General features: G+C 44.4%; 2 protein-coding genes across 5 annotated transcripts in view; one reads left to right on the top strand and one right to left on the bottom strand.

Moving 5' to 3' along the window:
- The window catches only part of ALS2 (alsin Rho guanine nucleotide exchange factor ALS2), a 36,861-nt gene extending 35,449 nt beyond the window's left edge, over window positions 1-1,412 (bottom strand). For 2 of the 4 annotated variants that reach the window (XM_040069450.2, XM_040069453.2), the window contains exon 1: window positions 1,271-1,338. The gene's annotated coding sequence lies outside the window, so the exon portion shown is untranslated. Of the gene's footprint in view, window positions 1-925; window positions 1,061-1,270 lie in introns of those variants that run through there. The other 2 variants (XM_040069452.2, XM_040069451.1) reach the window with 2 other exon arrangements.
- Window positions 1,413-3,582: 2,170 nt separating this feature from the next.
- The window catches only part of CDK15 (cyclin dependent kinase 15), a 32,838-nt gene continuing 16,971 nt past the window's right edge, over window positions 3,583-19,449 (top strand). The window contains exons 1-8 of the mRNA XM_040069611.1: window positions 3,583-3,710; window positions 4,176-4,277; window positions 4,860-4,939; window positions 8,412-8,506; window positions 9,292-9,354; window positions 11,341-11,464; window positions 12,027-12,147; window positions 17,100-17,193. Of these exons, the coding sequence (XP_039925545.1) occupies window positions 3,583-3,710; window positions 4,176-4,277; window positions 4,860-4,939; window positions 8,412-8,506; window positions 9,292-9,354; window positions 11,341-11,464; window positions 12,027-12,147; window positions 17,100-17,193 (807 nt within the window). The remainder of the gene's footprint in view (window positions 3,711-4,175; window positions 4,278-4,859; window positions 4,940-8,411; window positions 8,507-9,291; window positions 9,355-11,340; window positions 11,465-12,026; window positions 12,148-17,099; window positions 17,194-19,449) is intronic.

Below are 19,449 nucleotides of genomic sequence, written 5' to 3'. Positions count from 1 at the left end.
TGCATCACATTTAGCAATAACTTGCAGGACCAAGACTGCATGTTTATTATACAGAATTACCTACTCAGGTTCTGAAGAGCTGATCTCCAAGCTTCCTCGTTCAAAACAGAGTTGTCAACATCATTTACTGTTGGCAACTGTGGCTTACATACAATGTGTGACCAGTTTAGGAAGCCCTTGTGTTTTGGTCAGCACTAACCACTGCTTTTAACATTGTATGATTAAGACCTGGTCAGACTAGAACAAAACAACTGGCTACTGAAAGACGGCAGTGATTGCTCTGGATGAGGGTGCAAAGCTTTTCATGCCAGCTCCAGCGAATGCAGAATGGTAGCAAAATACAGCAGCAAAGAAGTCAGGGAAATAAAACCAACACAGCTGAAAATTATTTGCTACAGCATGCAATTAAAAATTTTAAATTTACCACACTCAAGAGATTAAAAAAATTCTCAATGCCCTTCTGCTTCTTTTTCTTTTGAAATTACACCTTAATTTAGCACATTCTCATGTGCTTTCCCTTCTGAAGACAGTTCACTCCACAGAAACTGAAAATGGTAAGTACAGCTAGTTTACATAAGCTGCCGCCCTGCATCTGCAGCGATTAACTACAGATCATTTACGACCACTCCGGATACTCTCGGTGCCTCACCAAAATACTTTCGTTCTGGAAGAGGAGGTCTGTGACAGTACACTATGTCACCTGTACAGAATACCGCAGCCACAGCGGTACCATCACTCAATACACCCCAAAGGCCGAACTGCATTTACGGCCCAGCAAGCAAGTCACGCAAAGGGACAGGACTTTTAAACGCCAAGTGGAAGGAGATGAAGGGTATATCACTTAATAGTTTAGGGGTCTCTTTCCACCAAGAGGGAGGAGACCTTACAGACCCTACAGAAATACACGTCGAAATCTCTGCTGTACCAGCTCATCACAGCGCGGTTAGAGTTGGACACCCAGGCTCCGTCAGAGCTGCTCGTCAGCCACTCCCGAAGACCCCAGGCGCAGGGCCTGTCCCGCGTCCCCGGTGCCGCCCGGCGCTCCCGTCCCGCAGCGCAGGTGCGGGAGGCGCGGGGAGCGCGGCTGCGCTCGGGCACGGCTCAGCCCCGACTCCGGTACGGCTCCGGCACGGGCACGGCTCAGCCCCGGCTCGGGCACGGGCACGGCTCAGCCCCGGCTCCGGCACGGGCACGGCTCAGCCCCGGCTCCGGCACGGGCACGGCACGGGCACGGCTCAGCCCCTCGCGCGCAGCCCCGCGCGCCCCGCACCTGCTGCCGCCGCGCCGCCCTCAGCCGCGCGCTGCCCGCGGCCCCTCGCGCCGCCCGGCTGACTCACGCGGGGGCGCGGGACGCGCACAGGGCGGGGCCAGCGCCGCGAGAGCGCCGACGGGTCCCTGCCCGGGCCAAAACACGCAGGGACGGGAGCGACGCGTGGGCGTGCGTCGGGAAATGCTCGCGGCGCAAATTTAAGGAGCCCGGGGCCGGCCCGTGCGGGATCCGTGACAGTAGTGGCGGCAGCAGCAGCCCCAGCCTGGCCTGGCCTGGCCTGGCCCGGCCCGGCCCGGCCCGGCCCGGCCCGGCCCTTCCTGCCCCACAAACCCGCCCGTCAGCCGCTGCTTTAACGGGGAGCGGGCCTGCGCCGCAGCTTCCGCAGGGCCCAGTGAAGAGCTTCCCCTCAGGACCAGGCTGGTCTGAATAGACGTGATGCCACAGGTGCATAGGCGTGTTTGTGTGAGTCATGCACGCACGTCTATGTGTGTTTTTCTACAAGCGCAGATTTCCCAAAATACATTCAAAACATATACACATCAATACAACAATACGTGTATATACACTGTATCTATATACACCTGTGTGTATACACACACACACTATACATATATATACACTCCCTATATGGGTATGTACATGTGTTTCTATTTGAACAAGTTTTGTAAAATGTACTTTTAATGTTATGTCACCTCTTAGTCGACTATTTTTTACGTTGCCTGAAACTTTCATTTTAAAACCATAGGTCCAAAGACAAGTATAGGCTCTCCTTTATAAATTCTTACATTTTCCAAGGATAGCTATTAAACATTTCTATTAGAGTGTTTCCTCCACTAACTGGAATGATTACTCCATATTTTTTTTCAATACCAACAATCAGCAGCTATAAGCATGCTTTCTTCATTTATCAACTCTGGCTACCTGGCAAAAGTTGGATTACTTATCTTTGTGACAGTATTTCCCCTCTACTCCCAGACACAAAACGTACACAAGATTAAAATTTACAATCTTCGTATGAATTTACACGTATATTTTATACTGCCCACTTTTTGTGCATTTATCTTCATATTTATTTTGAAATGCAACTATTATTTGGTCCTAACACTAAAAACTGTTTTCCAGAATAAAAGACTACATAATCAGTTTGTTACTGAATGTGTTGCATCTAGACCACCTTTCTCATGCCTGGACAGCGCATCTAAATTACTGCTGTTTCCTGCCAGCTCAAAGAATACTTGGGAAATAAAACGAAGACTGAAGTCCACAATGATAGCTATTTAGCAAATTATGGCTAACAGGAGTGCAAAGGAAAGTCACGTGAAGGAAATCAAGCTCCTTCTGGCTGTGCAAAGGCTGGGTGGTTTGGTTGCAACAAGACACAGAAATTGCTCCTGCCTTCCCAAGACAATTTTTTCTTTAAAAAATCCTTTTGCTCAAGGAAAGAGTGTTATTCTTGGACATCAAAACAATGAAGCAAAGGGAAGATTTCACGTGATGCAGTCAAGTGAAAACTGAAGGATCTAATGTGTCAGCACAGAAATACCACAGGACAATGTCTGCTCCCTCAGCCCTTGTCATTTTCGGTGTGTGGGTTGGGTGTTAGTGCTAGGAAACTGCACAGTGAGTCCTGCTCATGCAGGACTGAAAGAAAGGGACTTTTGTCTGTCCACATCCAGGGGCAGTCCACTGTGTGCTCCCTGCTCTACAGAGGGCAGGAATAATCAGTTTGCTCTGGTTACTCTGACGTATGGACAAGACTGTTTCCTATCAGCTACAGCTCATCACATCCCTTAGACACGTAATCCAGCAGGGACAGACGGACCCCCATGCTGATGTAAATGCCAAAGCAAGGACAGTCAATGTACAGCTCCTGCAGAAAGCACAGCTCAGCCACAGTGCTCAGAAAGCTCACCTGGGAGCCTAGAGGCTGAAGTCTGCTACAGGCAGGGAAGGACATCAAGGCCCGTTCCTGTGTGAAACGTATCCCTTCATTATCCAACCTACTACACTGAGAGTTGCTTAACTGAAAGAAATGTGTACAGGCAGAAAGTTTGGATTTATTAATTCTCCATCTTCAGGTATGAAAAATGTTGGCTGTTTTTGGAGGGCATGTACCAAAGGAACTGAAATCAATGGAGCTACTCCAGGGGTGCATTTGGACTTTCAAAGAAACACTGCAGAAATCACAAGACTGTTTGAGGCAGACACCTCATGCAAGTCATATGAGCTGTTATTAGAGACACAGAGGAATCAGGAGGAGCAAGGAGGAAAAAAGAGACACAGTTTAATTTAAATGGGACAACATGGGAGACATGCTGTGTGTAAGTGCTGAGAGACCAGGATGCAGCAGCTGCTGTTCAGAGAGAAGGGGCTCCCAACAAATCCAAGGCCTTCAGCACATGGAAGCAGTGACTACAGCAGAGGTATTTAATATCACATTGTGATGCTTCTGCATTGAGATAGGCTAAGCCTGGGTGCTTCCACTTGTGGGAGTGTCACATTTGCAAAGCTGTCACATTTGCTTCTAACCAGACAGCATCAAACTTTGCAGCTTCAGGCTTGTGAAGCTGCTGAAACAGGAATCTGTCCCTTAGATGGCAATAAATGCCTTTGATGTGATGAGCAGGGAGCGAAGATTGCACTCCAACGAGTTCTATGCCAATGAGAGATTGTAAAACAGGGAGGCAGCCAAGAAGCTACAGTTCTGGAGGAGGCAGCATGCCACAGTTTGCAAATCCTGTATTGTCAAACACAGGCAGCATCCACAGAGCCAGACAGAAGATATTTTATCCTATCTGAAGGGCCTATGGTTATTCCAGCCATGAATCAGTACTTAGTTACTGAATGACCTGCTAGTAGCTTCTTATTCTACCCAGCAATCTAAAACATGTACCAATTTCTTCAGGAAGCAGAGCCAAGGCATCCCGTTTGGAGCTGCCACATCCTATGTAGACCTAGAGAAGTTATGTGAAGGATCCTGTGCAACTGCGTATAAGGGGATCAGTAGGTGAGCAATATTGCCTTCCCAGTGCTTGCTGTAAACACCTCCTGTGGGAGATAAACGCAAATCAAAAGTCCAGTTTTGCCTTTAACCAGGATATTTGCAAGGCCCCATCCCAATTTTTCCAGGAACTCCTCCACTGCAGCCATGGAGGCACTACAAAGATACTTTGACCCACAGCAGTGTGCCAGGAGATTGTCTGTCTGAACCAGGGAAGGGAGGGAGGGAGGAAAGGTTTTCTTTGAAGTGAGGGATCTCTGCATGGTTGAAAAATTGGGCGTGAGGTCACGCTGCCATCACACAGGGGCAGGAAAGCTGTGAGAAGGTGGAGTGGGGCCATGGCTTAAAGCCATGTACAGCAACACCTGGACTGGACAGCAGCACAGTGCTTCTCTAGGTAGGTGGGCTGGCTCCCAGCTCACTGCTAATGAACACAAGATGGAGGAGATTTGTAATTCCCTTCCAAGCTTGGCCTCAGTGGGTTAGCAAGCCCTAGAAATTTTGCTTGGGTGTTTGCTTGGGAGACTGATAGTGTTATTATGCCAAGCACTGAGAAGCTTCATGTGACCTTCTTCTGTGACCTGACAGGATCAACAGCCAGTTGGTGGCACTGACAGTGATCAGGCTGGAGGCAGAGGAGGGAGTGCCCTTTACAGCCATTCGGGAAGGTACAACATAGAGGAGCATCACTCTTGGAAAGCATTTGTTTCAACCTGAAAAAGCTTCATGATGTCTCCCTCAGTCCTTTCTTGCTTATTCAATGTGCTGGCTATCCTTCTCCCAAAATTCTCAGTGTCCTTATCCTCTCCTGGAAGACGTCTTCACTCTGGGCTGGGCAGGCATGTAGTGGACAGAGGAAGAATCTCTGGTGTATGCACTTGTGACAGATGCATCCATGCCTGTGATAAGCAAAGTGCCAGCTGCAGCCAAGAGCATGTTCTTTCTAGCAGTGTCAGGGCCCTCTTGCACCTTCTGCTTGCTGTCTCCTTCACAGTTGCTTTCTTACTCCCTCTAGAAACTACACGGCTTTTGCTACTGCTGCACTGGACAGTTGTGGACTTGTTATTACAACCATTACTCTTTCCTAGCTGATACCTGGAGCATCACAGATCCCAGCCTGAAGAGAGATAGTTCCAATAAAACTGATGTTTAATTACATCTTCTGTGTCTTCACAGTCCAGTGAGAAATTCTTCTTATCAGTCAACTTCGTAGAGCACTGGGCAAAATGTCTGCAGATTTCTCGATTTCTTGGAGAAAGAAATGCTTTTGTCCAAGTGCTTGACTTTGGCTGAAAGTATTTACATTTCCCTACAGACTAAGTTCACAAACCTGGTTGACCGAGGCTTGTATTTTCATCTGCTGCACAATCCCAAGAAGACCATAATCTATTTTCTTCCATACACAGAAATATGCAAGTGTTGTGCCGGTCTGTTTTATGGTATTAGTGAAAGCTGTCAGTGTAGGACGACACACATAGGGATTTTTTTTTAGTTGTTACTGCACTTGCGAAACTAGGGTTAATCTTTTCATGGGGATGGAGAGTCAGGGACCAGATGTGCCAGTTTTCAGAGCAGCACTAGCACAGAAAGACTCTCGTAACAGTCAACTCAGAATAGCAAGAGAGGTCACTGAGTCCACTCCAAGTTTATAACTGTAATTAAGAAAAGAAAGTTTACAAAGTCCTTAGTCCAGTTCTGTGTGAAAGCAGAGACACACCTAAATATGCCAATTTTAAAAAATGGCTTGTTTTACAGTTTCCTATAAACTCATTTGCTGTGGTGCTTTTGCTCTGCATTTACACTTGTAGCCCACCAGTAAAATAAGCCCTAAAAGCTTTATCTGCATTGAACTAATGATGCGCTAAAGATCAGCACCCCTTTAACATGCTCTACTGGACAGGCTGAGAGTCTGAACTTCATTCATTATGGGAGAAAACAAGGGTGCTCCTACGAAGGGTCTGCTTTAAGTAGGTCTTTTGTGTACTGCTGAGCTTTGCAGCATCTGACACCTCAAATTTACAATGTAAGTCAGTAGCAAAAACAAAGCACAAGATTTATTAACGCGGCGCATTCTCTGCTACCCGGGAGGAATGTGCTCCCCTGACAAAGAGACGCTTCACCCCAGGAAGCCCCGCAGAGACAAAATGTTTAAAGCTCGGTTCTGGCAGTAGCACCTGACACCCCAGCAGGGGGTTGTAGAAGCAACGAAGTGAGGAGCAGTTCCCAGAAGCCATCTGATGGAGGCTCAGGCGCTGAAGCCTGCATTTTACTGTGGACCCTCTGTGCTGTAACCTCTGGAGCAACAGCTCTGGTCATACGGAATTTTTGATGTGTCACAGAGTCAGGTTATCGTGTTCTGTAGCAGATGGGCTCTAGCCAGAGTATCTTTACTAGGTTCATAGGCAATTAGATGCAACGTGGAGCATGGTTAAGGACCATACTGCCGTGCGCTGGGAACATACTGGTGGTAGCTAAATGGACTGGTATCAGTAGCAGAGGTAGTTTAGCTGCAGCAACACCAAACTGTGCAAGAACTCCTCTGAAATCTGCTGTTTCCAGGAGTTGTGCTGAATCAGGCATCCCTTACTGCTCAGTAGTCTCAGAAGTGACACAGGCTTGGGCCACAGCTGTGTCATCCAGTGTAACTCTGGCAGCAGGGCTTTTAGAACCAGGTGAAATCGTTATGGTCGCAAAAGGCAAAGTGCTAATCCAGTATAAATTTGCTTTGCCAGCATGAAACTCCTCAAATATTTTTTTCAGACTGTCTGAAAAAGAAAAAAGCGGCTTTTGTGACCAAAACTGCCTCCCACAGCTTCCATGCTCTGTATTTTGTGCTGCAGTGAATTCAGCTGAAACAAGATTGTACGCCCAAGCCTTATTTGAATGAAATTTGTGGCAGTGCGTGCTCTGACAATAACCTAATTTGGATTTAATCAGCAGCAAAAAGTGGATTCTGGAACAGTTCTGAGGCTATTCTGCTATGTCAGAAGGGGAACTGAAATCTCGAGTCAGGGACATCTGCTTTTTTGGGGCTTCTCTCCGTGTAATTTGCGTTCCCTGTCCATGAACAGCTGGGTCAGATTCTTCAATTGTGCCAGTGACCTACAGGCAAAGTAATTCCAGCTTCACCTCTTCCCCAAATTCCTCCTCTGTACAGAGTCACTGCTGCATTGTCTCATACCTAAGGTAGCAAATGATTAATCTGCGCACGCTCTTCCCCCGTGAAGAGTTTCTGCTGAGAAGTTCCTTTCATGAGTGTGCTGGCTGGAGCCTGCTCTAACATAGCAAACCCAATGCACAGCCAAAAGGCTCAGAAGGCTGCAGCTTTTGTCTTAGCAAATCAGTGCTCTGTGGTCTATATGGGGCCAGGGACTCTTCCACCCGCCGCCCCCTGCATCACCACACCCTGGATGTGCCAAGGCTTGGCAAGGGCACGTCAGGACCTAAGGAGCAGGGACACACAGTTGCAATGATGCTTTTGGATAGTTAGGCTGAAAGAAAAGCATGCCTACATTTTATAAATACAAACAAGTTACTACTATTCACTCAGTAACTTCACCATCTCTGTTCTTAGAGTTTTTGACCAGAGACATTAACCAACATGCACACAACTAAACTCAGAATTTAGCTTATATCTACAGTGGTTTCTTTTTGAAGATTTTTGCTCTGTTGTTGCAAAACTGGAAACTGATAGAAACTCAGCTTTTCCCAGAGGTCTCTTGTAAGGGCCCTGCTGAGGGCACACACCAGGAGGTGGCTGGGAGAAGGAAGGGCTGGAGGATGCTGCCTGCATTCTGGCTCTGGGAGCTCCCAGGTCCTATCTCTCAGCATTTCCCTTGAAGAAATTACTTCTTCTCAACTTATAAACTCACACCTGGGAACTGCAAACTGTTATTTCTGACAGAGGCAAGATCCCACCATTGAGAGATGGATGGGTTCCAGCCAAGCCTGGAGCACTGATGCTTGCTTCTCTGCAGAGCTGTTCCATCCTCCTTCAGGCTCAGTAGCTGCCACTTCTTACAGAACTGCCAAGTCTGGACTATTGCTCCCCAGTTTTTTATTTTCGCTGCCTTGTTTTGTGCACGATCTCCTTCCGCTTCCAGCAGCAGTAAAGTTGATCTTCCTTTTGTGTTTTCCCAGCTTCTCTTCTCAAGTGTTTGAAACATGCCAACATTGTACTGCTTCATGACATTATCCAGACCAAGAAGACACTAACATTTGTCTTTGAGTACATGGTGAGTTGATGTTTTTGTAGCCTCCTGTGGAGCTCGTACTGGGAAGTCCTGGGAGGTGACTGCAGAATGAATTTACTGCACTATGAGACATCTACAAAGAAACGAGTTGTAATGCTTTAGTGCAATGATTGATTTTCCTTCTTGATCTCCTGCTTTCTGGCCACACAGCCTTACTCTTTTCTTTCTGTATATGCGACAGCTGTATGCAAAAATAATTCCATGTCTTGCATTCGCTGGGTAGCAGACATTATTTACCTCCATTTCTGCCTTGCCAACACAATAAAGTACTGTTTTTGAGCCACAGCAAGGGTAGGAAATAATGATTTGAGCTCACATCCCAGCTGGGGTCAGATTTGGCACTGACCCCAGCGGATTACCATGACCGAGCTGTGAGCTGCTCTCATGGGGAGACCAGGATACCAATAAAATTCTCCACGTGAATCTTGCTACTGCTCTTGCTTTTGCGGATAGCCAACCGAATTATAGAGAAAGTACAGAAGCTATGTCTTCTTATTGCAGCTTTTTGATTAGTTCCGGCACAAGTATGCATTCTGTTAACCAGCTGCTTCAGGTCATAAATGCTGGGTGAGATAACACGTCAGGCAGGTCCCTGATGTGACCCAGAACTTCAGCACGTGCTTGTGTGCTGCATCACACCACATGTTCACCTAGATGAAATAGGCACCTTTGTAGCAGTTGTGTATTTTTCCATTTACAGAAGAGACATTTTTGGTAGAGGCATTTTACAGCAGAAGCTTTGCCTCAAGTTCTTCTCTTTTATTTAGCACACAGATCTAGCACAGTACATGGGCCAGCACCCTGGAGGACTCCATTTGTGCAATGTTATGGTGAGTTCCTTAGAAGACTCGTATTCCTTAAGGCATGAGGAAGAGTTATTTTCCACTATGTATGGTCACTGTAGATTACTTATTAATATTTATTTGTTCCATATATGACAAAAACTTTGGAGAAAATCTGCCTTTGACGATGTTACAAGCTCCCTCTCACTCTCCAAGCCTTTTTTTAGTTAGCCCCTCATTCTATTTTCTGAACCTGCGAGCGGACATTCAGCTTTTGTGAACAATGACATCTTGTGGCAAGGAAACCTATCTCTACACAAATTTGTATCCTCTTATTGTTACAACAAATTATTCATCTCTCCAGTTAAAAACTCTCTCATCTCATTTGGAACTATCTTCATATTTGCAGTCATTTAAGTCCCTTTTATTTCTCTCATAGCTTTTGGGATTGGTTGACTCCATCTGAACACACCAATCATGTACCCTTACTTTATAAATTGATGTTATAATAGTCTCCTGCTCTCCTTTTTATGCATCTTCACATTTAATGAACTTTCAGGACTGCTGCTGCACGCTGGCTTAAGGTTTCAGTGCAGATGTCTTCAGTGAATGCCTAGGTCCTTTTCCTGAGCAACTTCAGTTAATTTATCTTACAGCTGTCAACAATAACTTTGTATTTTATCAAACTGTCTATTCATCTGGCTTTGTCAGATCTCTCTGAAGTTCCTCACTGTCACTTCTTATCACAACTAATCTAAATACTTCTGTCATCTTCAAATGTTGCCACATTGTTCACATCTTTTTCCAGATAGTTGTTAAGCAACACCAATTCGAATGGAGTTTTTTAGGGCCTCAGATTTTAAACATCGTTAAAGCTCAGATACATCTGACATGCAGTGTAGTAGTTTTGGCACACATCTCAAGGGATCTACTACCAGACATGCTCGTAAAGCACGGGGAGCACATGGCTGTAATATGTACTCACTGGCATTTCTGTGAGTAAACACTAGCCAGCTGCTCTGCTTTCCCGTGCAGAATCCTCACTGTCAGCAGGAACTGAACTGCAAAATTATTTACTGCTCCTTCAGGAGGGTCATCTATCTTGCTTCATTTTTGCTGGCAAATACTCTTTGTTCTTTTCTGAGTGATTCCTATGGAATATAATGTAAGTATGCAGAATGTTACAGGGACACTTTTCTGGTACAAAAATGACCTATGGGTGTCACTGTTTTTCCTCCTCTTCAAGTCAAACCTTTGGTGAAAAAATATAATTTCTCTGGTGAAGTCTTATTACTTTCACTGTGTTTTGTTTCTATCCACTGTCCAACTTCAGCCCAACTTATTTTACCCCAGGCTTATTTAGACTACCATGATGGTGGGAGTTAGATATTTATTTCTTGGCTTCCTTTCTCGCTTGGTTTTCTTCTTTCTTACTTGTTTCGTTCATCAGATCTGATTTGCTGTGTTTTTAAAATCAGGTCCTCATGTTTTCTCCAGCTTGAAGCCAGCAGTTCCCACTGCCAGGTCGGTCAGTTCCCTGCTCCACTGGTGGCATGTGCAGCAGCCATGGAACTCAGCCAGCTGGTGCCATCTGGCTCAAGGGGGCAAACCTTCCGCTCCTTAGGCTTTCGTTTTGTTTGGCTGTGTGTCTTTGTGTCTTTGTCTTGAGCACTGCAATCAGCACAGCTGCTGTTCTGAAAGCTGGGGTCTGTGTTTTGGCAAGCTGACCTTGCTCCTGCAATCAACAGTCCATTTCTAAAGAAAAGTTAAATTTCCAAAACGTGCATTTACAGACCGCAGTTAGACTGCCCTCCTGGCCAAATATTCCACCCTGAAAACCTCAGAAAGCTGCAGAGCAGTCATAGCCCACTGCAGTTTTCTCCTCCTCAGCCAGCTCTACTCATTTTGGGGATTTTTACTGGTTTCTTACTTGCTTTGTCTCTGCTTTGCTCCAGGGTTCTCCTGAAGTTCAGAGGAAACGTATCAACGCAAAGTCACACAAAATCATTTAGGTTTTCTGTTGGCTTTTTCCAGCTCTTCGTGTTCCAGCTTTTGCACGGCCTGGCTTACATCCACCAACAACACATTCTTCACCGTGATCTGAAACCCCAGAACTTGCTCATCAGTTGCCTTGGTGAGCTCAAATTAGCCGACTTTGGTGAGTCACAGTTTGGACACAGCTGTGTATCTGCTCAGACCAAAGCTGTAGCATATAGATCTGTATCCACAGCCAATTAAGGCAGAGAAGCATAACCTTTTCTTGAACTTCAGGAAACTATTTCTATGGTCAGTCCAGCTTTTCTTGTATTTATACTGATAGGTGCAGGGATTAACCTCATTTAAGTCAGAGCAATTACTGCCATGTAAAACTAGTTCAAAAGAATGAAGAATTGACCCTTCTCTGTTCAGAAAATAATGTAATGTGTAGAGTCCACAGCAATGTGTGACCCAAAAAGTGTTCTTGGCATTGGTTTGGGATAGCTGCTTCAGTCTCAAATGATAAAGCCCTAGAAAACACAGCCTATTACTTGATTTGATCTGCCCCAGAGGTGTATTCCAGAAACACTTTCTTTGTCAATTGCTTGTAAGCTGCATTGAAATTACTTGTGTTTAAAGAGAAAATAATGTCCTGTTTCCAATTATGATCTATGCACTATACAGGTAGAAGGACTGTCCTAACACAGCATTTTTTTTGTTGGTTTGTTGGGGTTTTTTTGCAGGCCTTGCTCGTGCCCAGTCCATCCCCAGACAGACATACTCCTCTGAAGTTGTGACACTCTGGTACCATCCTCCTGATGTGTTGCTTGGAGCTACAGCTTATTCTTCTGGTATAGATATCAGGTACTGACCAGTACCAAATTATCTGGGGTTCCCTGGGAAAAATCTTTTATATCTGAATTAAATTAAATCAGCCAAAGTTACAGTAGATACAGTTGTAAATAGAGGAATTAACACCTGTGAGCAGAAAATGTGTGAGCAATGTGGAGTTTTGTACAAGTTTCATAGAGGGCTCACAGAAGTGTTTGGGAATGAAGTCATTATATCTCAGCTATGGATTGATACAAACCTCACCTGCCAATATTCATGAGAGACATGCATCTTGTCTGGTAACATGGATGGAGCATTTTCATGTCTTGTGACAGAACACCTCTGCTCAATGCAAGTATATCTATGTAGTCAGCTGAGGCTGTAGTACCTCTGCAGAAATAGCTTTGTGTAAAAACAATGTATCCACACCTGCACCATCAATCACTTTGGCCTTGGTAACAGAATGTGACATTAAAGGGTTTCTCAATGAGTCTGGGGATAGAAAGGTGTATGAGATTTTAATTTTTTCGGTGATATTTTGTCCTTCTCAAAGACCATGTCTCAGATGCAGTCTGTATTTCACTCAGGAGAAGAGCAGTGTCTGTTAAAGCCTTGTTTCCTTCTGAGCTCTACCCCAAAATCTTGATGTGTTTGGAAATCAAAAGGAAACAAGCTGCACATTCGTAGAAGGGAGAGGAGTTTCTGAGAGTGTGCAGAAAACAGGAGAGGATGAAGGTTTTGTGGATCCCAGTGGCCTTTTGGGCTGGCTTGGATGTGTAGCTGGGGTAGCTGTTATGTTCATCAACCTTCTGGCTCATTTCTGCACCAGGCTGAGCCCACTTCCAGCAACACAGTCCTGATGTGCTCATGGACAGTGTGCAGCTCATGGCGTTGCAGAAGGCCTTCCTTATTCTGGGCAGTTTTACATCTGGAGATGGTATAGCTGCTTCACCCTTTCTTCAGACCAGTTAATCCTCTGCTTCAACCTGTCCCACCAGGACTTACTGTTAACTACTGCAGAGTCAAAGGCTGGGAAAAGGTAGGAGTGCAGCAGGCTGAAGAATGTGCAAGAGGGCTGGCTAAGTTTACAAACAGCAAAGCTCCAGATCTTCACAGGCTATGTGTCCCTCCAGAGGCCTGCAGCTTATCAGACACTGCAGTGACCTAAGTCTGGAGGGTAGGTCAGGGAAATGGAAGTTTTTAGATTGTTTACTTCCCTAGGACTGCTGCTAATTTAATTATTTAAAGACTTCTCTAAGGAGGAAAACCTTGCTAAATTCTAATGGCTTCCAGCTGCTAAGCCAGTCTAAATAGTCCTGTCTACTACCCCCACTACCTGTCACTTTTCCCTCCAGACAGTGTCTCAGAAATGTCTGCTGAGTTTGAAGAAGATGCCTGCCTAGCAGATTAGAGGGTTTGTATCAGGCATAAGCCTGTTGTTTTTTTCCCTGAAAGCTGACCTCTGTCCAAAGCCAGCTATGCACAGAAAGCGTGTCATTTCTGCCTATGCAAAACCAACATCCCCACTGCATAGCTCTGCTCTGGTGTAATGAATAGCAGCATAGGAGTGGTGTACAAAGATCCCAGCTCTAACAGCACAGTGCTCTCCGTCCCACTGAACTTCATCCACACTACAGGCACCTTTGTTACAATGCCTCCTTATAATAACAACATTCAAAGTGTTTGCCCCAAAGAAAGATGTCACGCTGAGAGAATAGAGAGTACTTCAGCGAGCTCTATTCAGTAACTTCCTCTAACAAGAGTCATTTATTATCTTGATGTACACTGCATTTAAGTTCCATTTTTGTCTATTAGGAAATAATGTGAATTCACACAGATGTTACTTGTCTATTGGGAAGAAAGGAAAAACCCCTATGTCTTTTGGATGCTGCAATTTACATGAAGGCAGGTCAGAATGCCCTTGGTAATGGCATGAGACAGTGGGTGTCAAAGCCTTGGTTTAAAGAAACCAATTATAACGAAATAAAACATTATGGCAATTCATGCATAGTGTGCTTGAGCAGCAATACTGTCAGTGGGAGGCACACGGGAAGTGAATGAGGCCTTGAATAGATGAAGAAAGAGATATAGAAGGAGACTTGGTCGCTCTTGGACTAACTAGAAAAGCTGCTTTAATCTCTCTGTATCTCTTTTCTCTCTCTTTCTCTCTCACTATCTCTTCAGGACTTTAGAAGATTCAATTAAGGGATTTCAGGGAGATTACACTGCATATCAGAAGGAGGTGGTTTTTTGGGTTTTTTTGGTTTTTTTTTGAAAAACACCAAGTGCTTTATGCACAGCCACATTAGTGACTGCAAACATCATGAATGCCTTAAGATGTCTTCTTTTCAGTCAAGCTTTCCTGGTATAACCTGTCATTAAAAAAAAAAAAAAAAAAAAGAGAGGAAAAAAAATCACAGTGATCTTCCCTGGTAGATTCCTGTAGAATAGGAGCTCACATCCAGTCACTTAACATGGACTTGCCAAGCTCACTACAGCCTTCTCCTCAGCCTGGTTCACAGTGCCCCACTATGCCAAAGTGGGAGATATTGGCTCAGGGCTCCACTGTACAGACCAGGCTTGGTGATGAACGAGAAGAAGGATATATTTCTAGTTAAATATAAAATTACCATCTCCTAGTGCCAACAAAAAACCCCAAACATGGAGAGGGAACTCTGGGATGGCATAGAGATACCTTAGATCTTAATCCTGATGAGAACCTTTGCACTGTGTGATGCAGCACTGCAGACTGAGGACAAAGTGTAATGTTCAGACCTTCCCCAGGGATTGCAGATGGATACAACTGTACTGTCTGAATAAGCTCTGCTTATGCTCCCTGAATATCCCTGCAACTTCTCCTACTTTAGCTGTCACTGTTTTGATTTGTGTGCATATCTGGCACTTGCTGAAATAACATGTCTAGCTAGGCTTCTTCCCTAAAGACCCCTCCCTCTTTCCAAGGCAGTTTTATAGGACTGAGATCCTCTAAGATATAGACTGGAAGGAGTAAGAAGACTTGATACATTATTATTAGAGGAGAAGGAAGGAAAAGGGGAAAAACAAAACAACTCCAGGTCTAAATATTAAGAAACATTTCAAAGTAAATGCCTTTGAATCATCCTCATTATCAGAAGGATCCTCATAATGCTGTCAGAGCTGTAACTCTCAGAAGGAAAGCTGAGGCCTCTACTGCAAGGCTGATATGACTACCATTAGCTTCCAAAGTTCCTGCTCTTGCCAGTCTAATGGTCCTTTCTAGCTAGGATATCAGAATGCAAACTTTGGTAGAACATCAGCATCACTTGTCCTAAAAGCACAGAGAGCTGTTTCTCTCCCTCCTACATATCAAGAGTACCTAAATTGCTTTGACCATAGACAGCAGAACTTGTGCAATGCAAGCAGCTGATTACAGCAGCCCCTGCGATTGCAAAATAGGGTGAGCCATTTGGGCTGTGAAAACAGTGTTGGTATGACACTGGTCTCAGTAGAATCTATCTGTGGGCTCCAAAGTAATGTCTAATCACATGGTAGCGCTATGAAACACCAGAAAAGTTCCATGTTGCAAAAGCTGTGGATTAAGTTTCGTGATGCCTGGACTCTGTAAGAGGATATTAGACAAGCAGAGAAGCTCATCTCGCAAGGCTTGCCAAGGTTTGGGTACAGGAAGCTAAGGGAAAGCGCAGCAGAGGTGTTTATGGAAACAGTGATAGATAACGGATCTGCAAACAGGCTTGGCACCACCACCTGGTGTGCAAGGATGACCAAAATAAACACCGCAGATGAGCTGCATGCCAGGGCTCCAACTGACCACAGCCAGGTGGGAAAAGCAACTCCAGTATTGCAAAAACAAGCTGCAAGGGGTAACACAGGAGTGCAGATGACCAGAAGAGATTACCAGTTATTGCTAAGCAAATGAAAATAATTACTTTCAGAGCCTGTAAGACAAAGCTGGGTTCTCAAGAGTTGAGCTTAAAGGACTCCAATATGATATAACCAAAGAAGAATGAGACTGAAACCTGAAAAGTTGCAATGGGACTTAGTGAAAAGACAGAAAACCTAGAAAAAAAAATTGAAGCAAATGATTTAAAATAAATAAGTGGAATTTTACACCATACAGTAAGAGATGGGAATAGTTGCAAACAGGCAAGGCTACCTTGATCACAACTATTTCATTTTTACTGCCCTGAGGAATAATCCACCTTAGTAAAATGAAGCAATTTGGCAGGTGCTGGGTTGTTTTTTTTTTAAACTGGCTGGTTTGTTTTGGCACAAGTGCAGAGCAGAGGATGACATAAAAATAATATTGTAACTTGCTGTTATGACCAAGTTTTTTATGCTATGAAATCCTGCCTTCAGCTTTCCAAGGAAGAGCTAAATGCTTCTGAAGGAAAATGGCCATAGTAGTTAGTGCCTCTGGGTATATCTAGTATATCCTTCAAGCCAATGAAGTATGTAGAACCTCCCTCTTTATCTTTCCTACTGTAAATATTCCAATTTTGTACCCTTTTCTCATGGGAAGTAACTGTACTCCATAGGATTCTGCCATGACCCTTTTTTCACATAGTTTGTAACAGAATTAATGGAGAGAGACTTGAAAAATTTCTTTTGGTACTGGGAAAAAAAGATAGTGGGTTTCTTTTCCAAGGATATCACCTGTTTTGTCTTGCTGGTGAAAAGTGATTTTTTTTTTTTTTTTTTTTTTTTTAGTGGGTGGTGCTGATGAGAAAAAGAAGATGGAAACAGACTTGTATGGAACCTTGATGCCTTCGGGATTTTTCTGAAATCTGAAGGCATGTGAATGTAACTTATCTTTGGTTTGCTCCTGTCCTGTTTGACTTCTGAGCTTGTATCAAGATTTCTGCATTTACAAATCAGAATTTCTAATTTCCATTCCAGCAATTATCTCTGCCTCTCTCCCCACATCCTTACAATAATATTATATAGATCATTTATGCGAATGAGTCAATACCTTGGGTTTCTTGCAGGAGTGCAGGCTGTATATTTGTGGTCATGATCCAGGGTCAGCCAATATTTGCAGCAACTTCTGGTACTCACGAACAGCTGGAGAAGATCTGGGCGGTGAGTAAAATACGCCCTAAAATGGAAGAGAAAAAGAATCCCTTGCTCCAGCCTACTTTATTTTGAAGTCCTAAGCATAGGTCCTGTGAATAGCAGAAATAATTTGGTCTAATCTGCCAAGTTCATAGCAGACTTTGTAACCCATTTTATATATAGCGACTTTCTCACAGACACATGAGTAAATCAAATGACTTCCCTTTGATGTTTGTCATCTCATCAAAAATTTAAAGCCAATTAAAGTGACATCAAATTGAAGAAGGCATAAAAGGTGTGCAGGTACTGCAAATTCTGTTGCTTCGTTTTAAATCCTTTACTTACTGTAGGATACAGCATACCACGTTCTCACAAAGGAGCTCTAATACTGCTCGGGAACTACCTTGAAAATGGCAAGACCTTGAAGTTTGTCAGGTTTCTTCATTTTAACTTAGCACATTCTGTATCATCCACTTTATGGTGCGGCTCTAGAGAGTGACTTGGCATAATGGAAAGTGTGAAATTCCTTTATAAGGGTAGCAGTGAGTGAGAGCAACATATTTGGGAGCTTCCTACGTTGTTTTTTCTGCTGGGGAGGCAGCAACACAGAGCCACAATCCTAGAGCAGTTTGGTAGAACTGAGGCATCAGCAGCACTGACAGGTTCTGTGTGTTCCTGACCGCTCCTGCTGACCCTGTTACTGACACAACCTATGCATGCATATTAGGTCTTGCTGTGGGTCTCACTGCATCTGTTCAGCCTGGAAAGAGGAGACTAAGGGGACACCTCACTGCAGTCACAACTTCCCTGTGAGGGGAAGAGGAGGGGCAGGCAGCACTGATCTCTTCTCTCTGGTGACCAGTGACAGGACCTGAGGAAATGGCCTGAAGTTGTGTCAGGGAGGTTTAGGTTGGATATGAAGGAAAGGTTCTTCACCCAGAGCGTGGCTGGGCCCTGGAACAGGCTCCCCAGGGAAGGGGTTACAGCACCAAGCCTGGCAGAGTTCAGGAAGAGTTTGGACAATGCTCTCAGGCACACGATGGAATCTTTGAGGTGTCCTGTGCAGGGCCAGGAGTTCGACTCAATGATCCTTTTGGGTCCCTTCCACCTCAGCAGATTCCGTGATTCTGTGATTCTGTGTCTGCCCTTTCACTTCTCTTCCCAAGGATTTGCTCTTATGCATAGAGTGTTTCTGAAACATGGGTTTTGAAAGGAGAAAGTACAGAAAAAATCAAATTCATGAAAAGCATGAGAAATTACTTTACAGCTGTTAGACTGCATAAGTCAGATTTTTCCAGCTTAACCACTTCATGCAGAAACACTCTTGCTTGGTCGGGTTTTTCTCTCTTCTTGTAAGTAGGAATGTGATAAAAAGTCAGACAAGTGCATCCAGTTCTTACACTTGAGTTCAGTCCATTTAAATAAATGCTGAACTTCTCTTTCATAGAGAGTGTGGGGGAAAAGAATTATTGGGGGGAAAAAAAATCCATACTTGGCCAATTAACAAGGTTCAAAGCCAAGGCAGGTCCAGTTTCTCAGAGTGTGAATGAAGGCTATCCTTACACTTGTGTCTCTGAAATCTCTGGATACATTTCCTGTGGTTTTGCATTAGAGGGTTACAGCACTATCATAATTTCTCTGGTATTATAACTAATACCATGATTAATAGGATTTGTGTTCTAGATGGCAAAAAACCCCTCATTTAAAAATCATGAGGAAGCTTAAAGAGCTATGAAATAATTAGTGCTTTTCACAGGAGGTTTTATGATATTATACAGCCTGGAATGAGCCTCTGTGTTAGACCAAGATTCCAAAGCTCCTTAGAGTCTTTCGATGTCTAACTTGAGATATTTGCTGAGTGTGAGGTTCAGAATGGGGATTCCTACTGTTTTCTGATAGTCACTTCCTTTCATGTACTAGTGGTAGAGGCACCCTGCACTGGTAGGGAGGCCATCTGCATTTGTGTGCACAAGTCTGCATCACTCAGCATGCTCATCTCCACGTGGGACTGTTGGTTCACACACCATACAGATACATGGCTGGAAAATCCCCATGCTGTGAAATGTGTTTATCCTGTCGAATCATCAGGACTGACTGACTGACTGTCATTTTACCAAAAATTCTTCTAGATGCAAGTGCCACCTCAAGCAGTCTCCATCTCCCATCTCTGTCTTTGGCTGCTCATTGCTGCTCCTGTGTCCCCCCTCACATGTGGGGCTACATGAATTGGGGACCCTGCAACTTTGTTTTCTCCCTGGCCTGCTCTAAATGAGAGCAGCCTCT

Source organism: Hirundo rustica, chromosome 7 (assembly GCF_015227805.2).
Source record: "Hirundo rustica isolate bHirRus1 chromosome 7, bHirRus1.pri.v3, whole genome shotgun sequence".
NCBI lineage: Eukaryota > Metazoa > Chordata > Aves > Passeriformes > Hirundinidae > Hirundo > Hirundo rustica.
The sequence above is the reverse complement of the archived record's forward strand: the minus strand, read 5'-3'. Positions and strand labels throughout refer to the sequence as shown.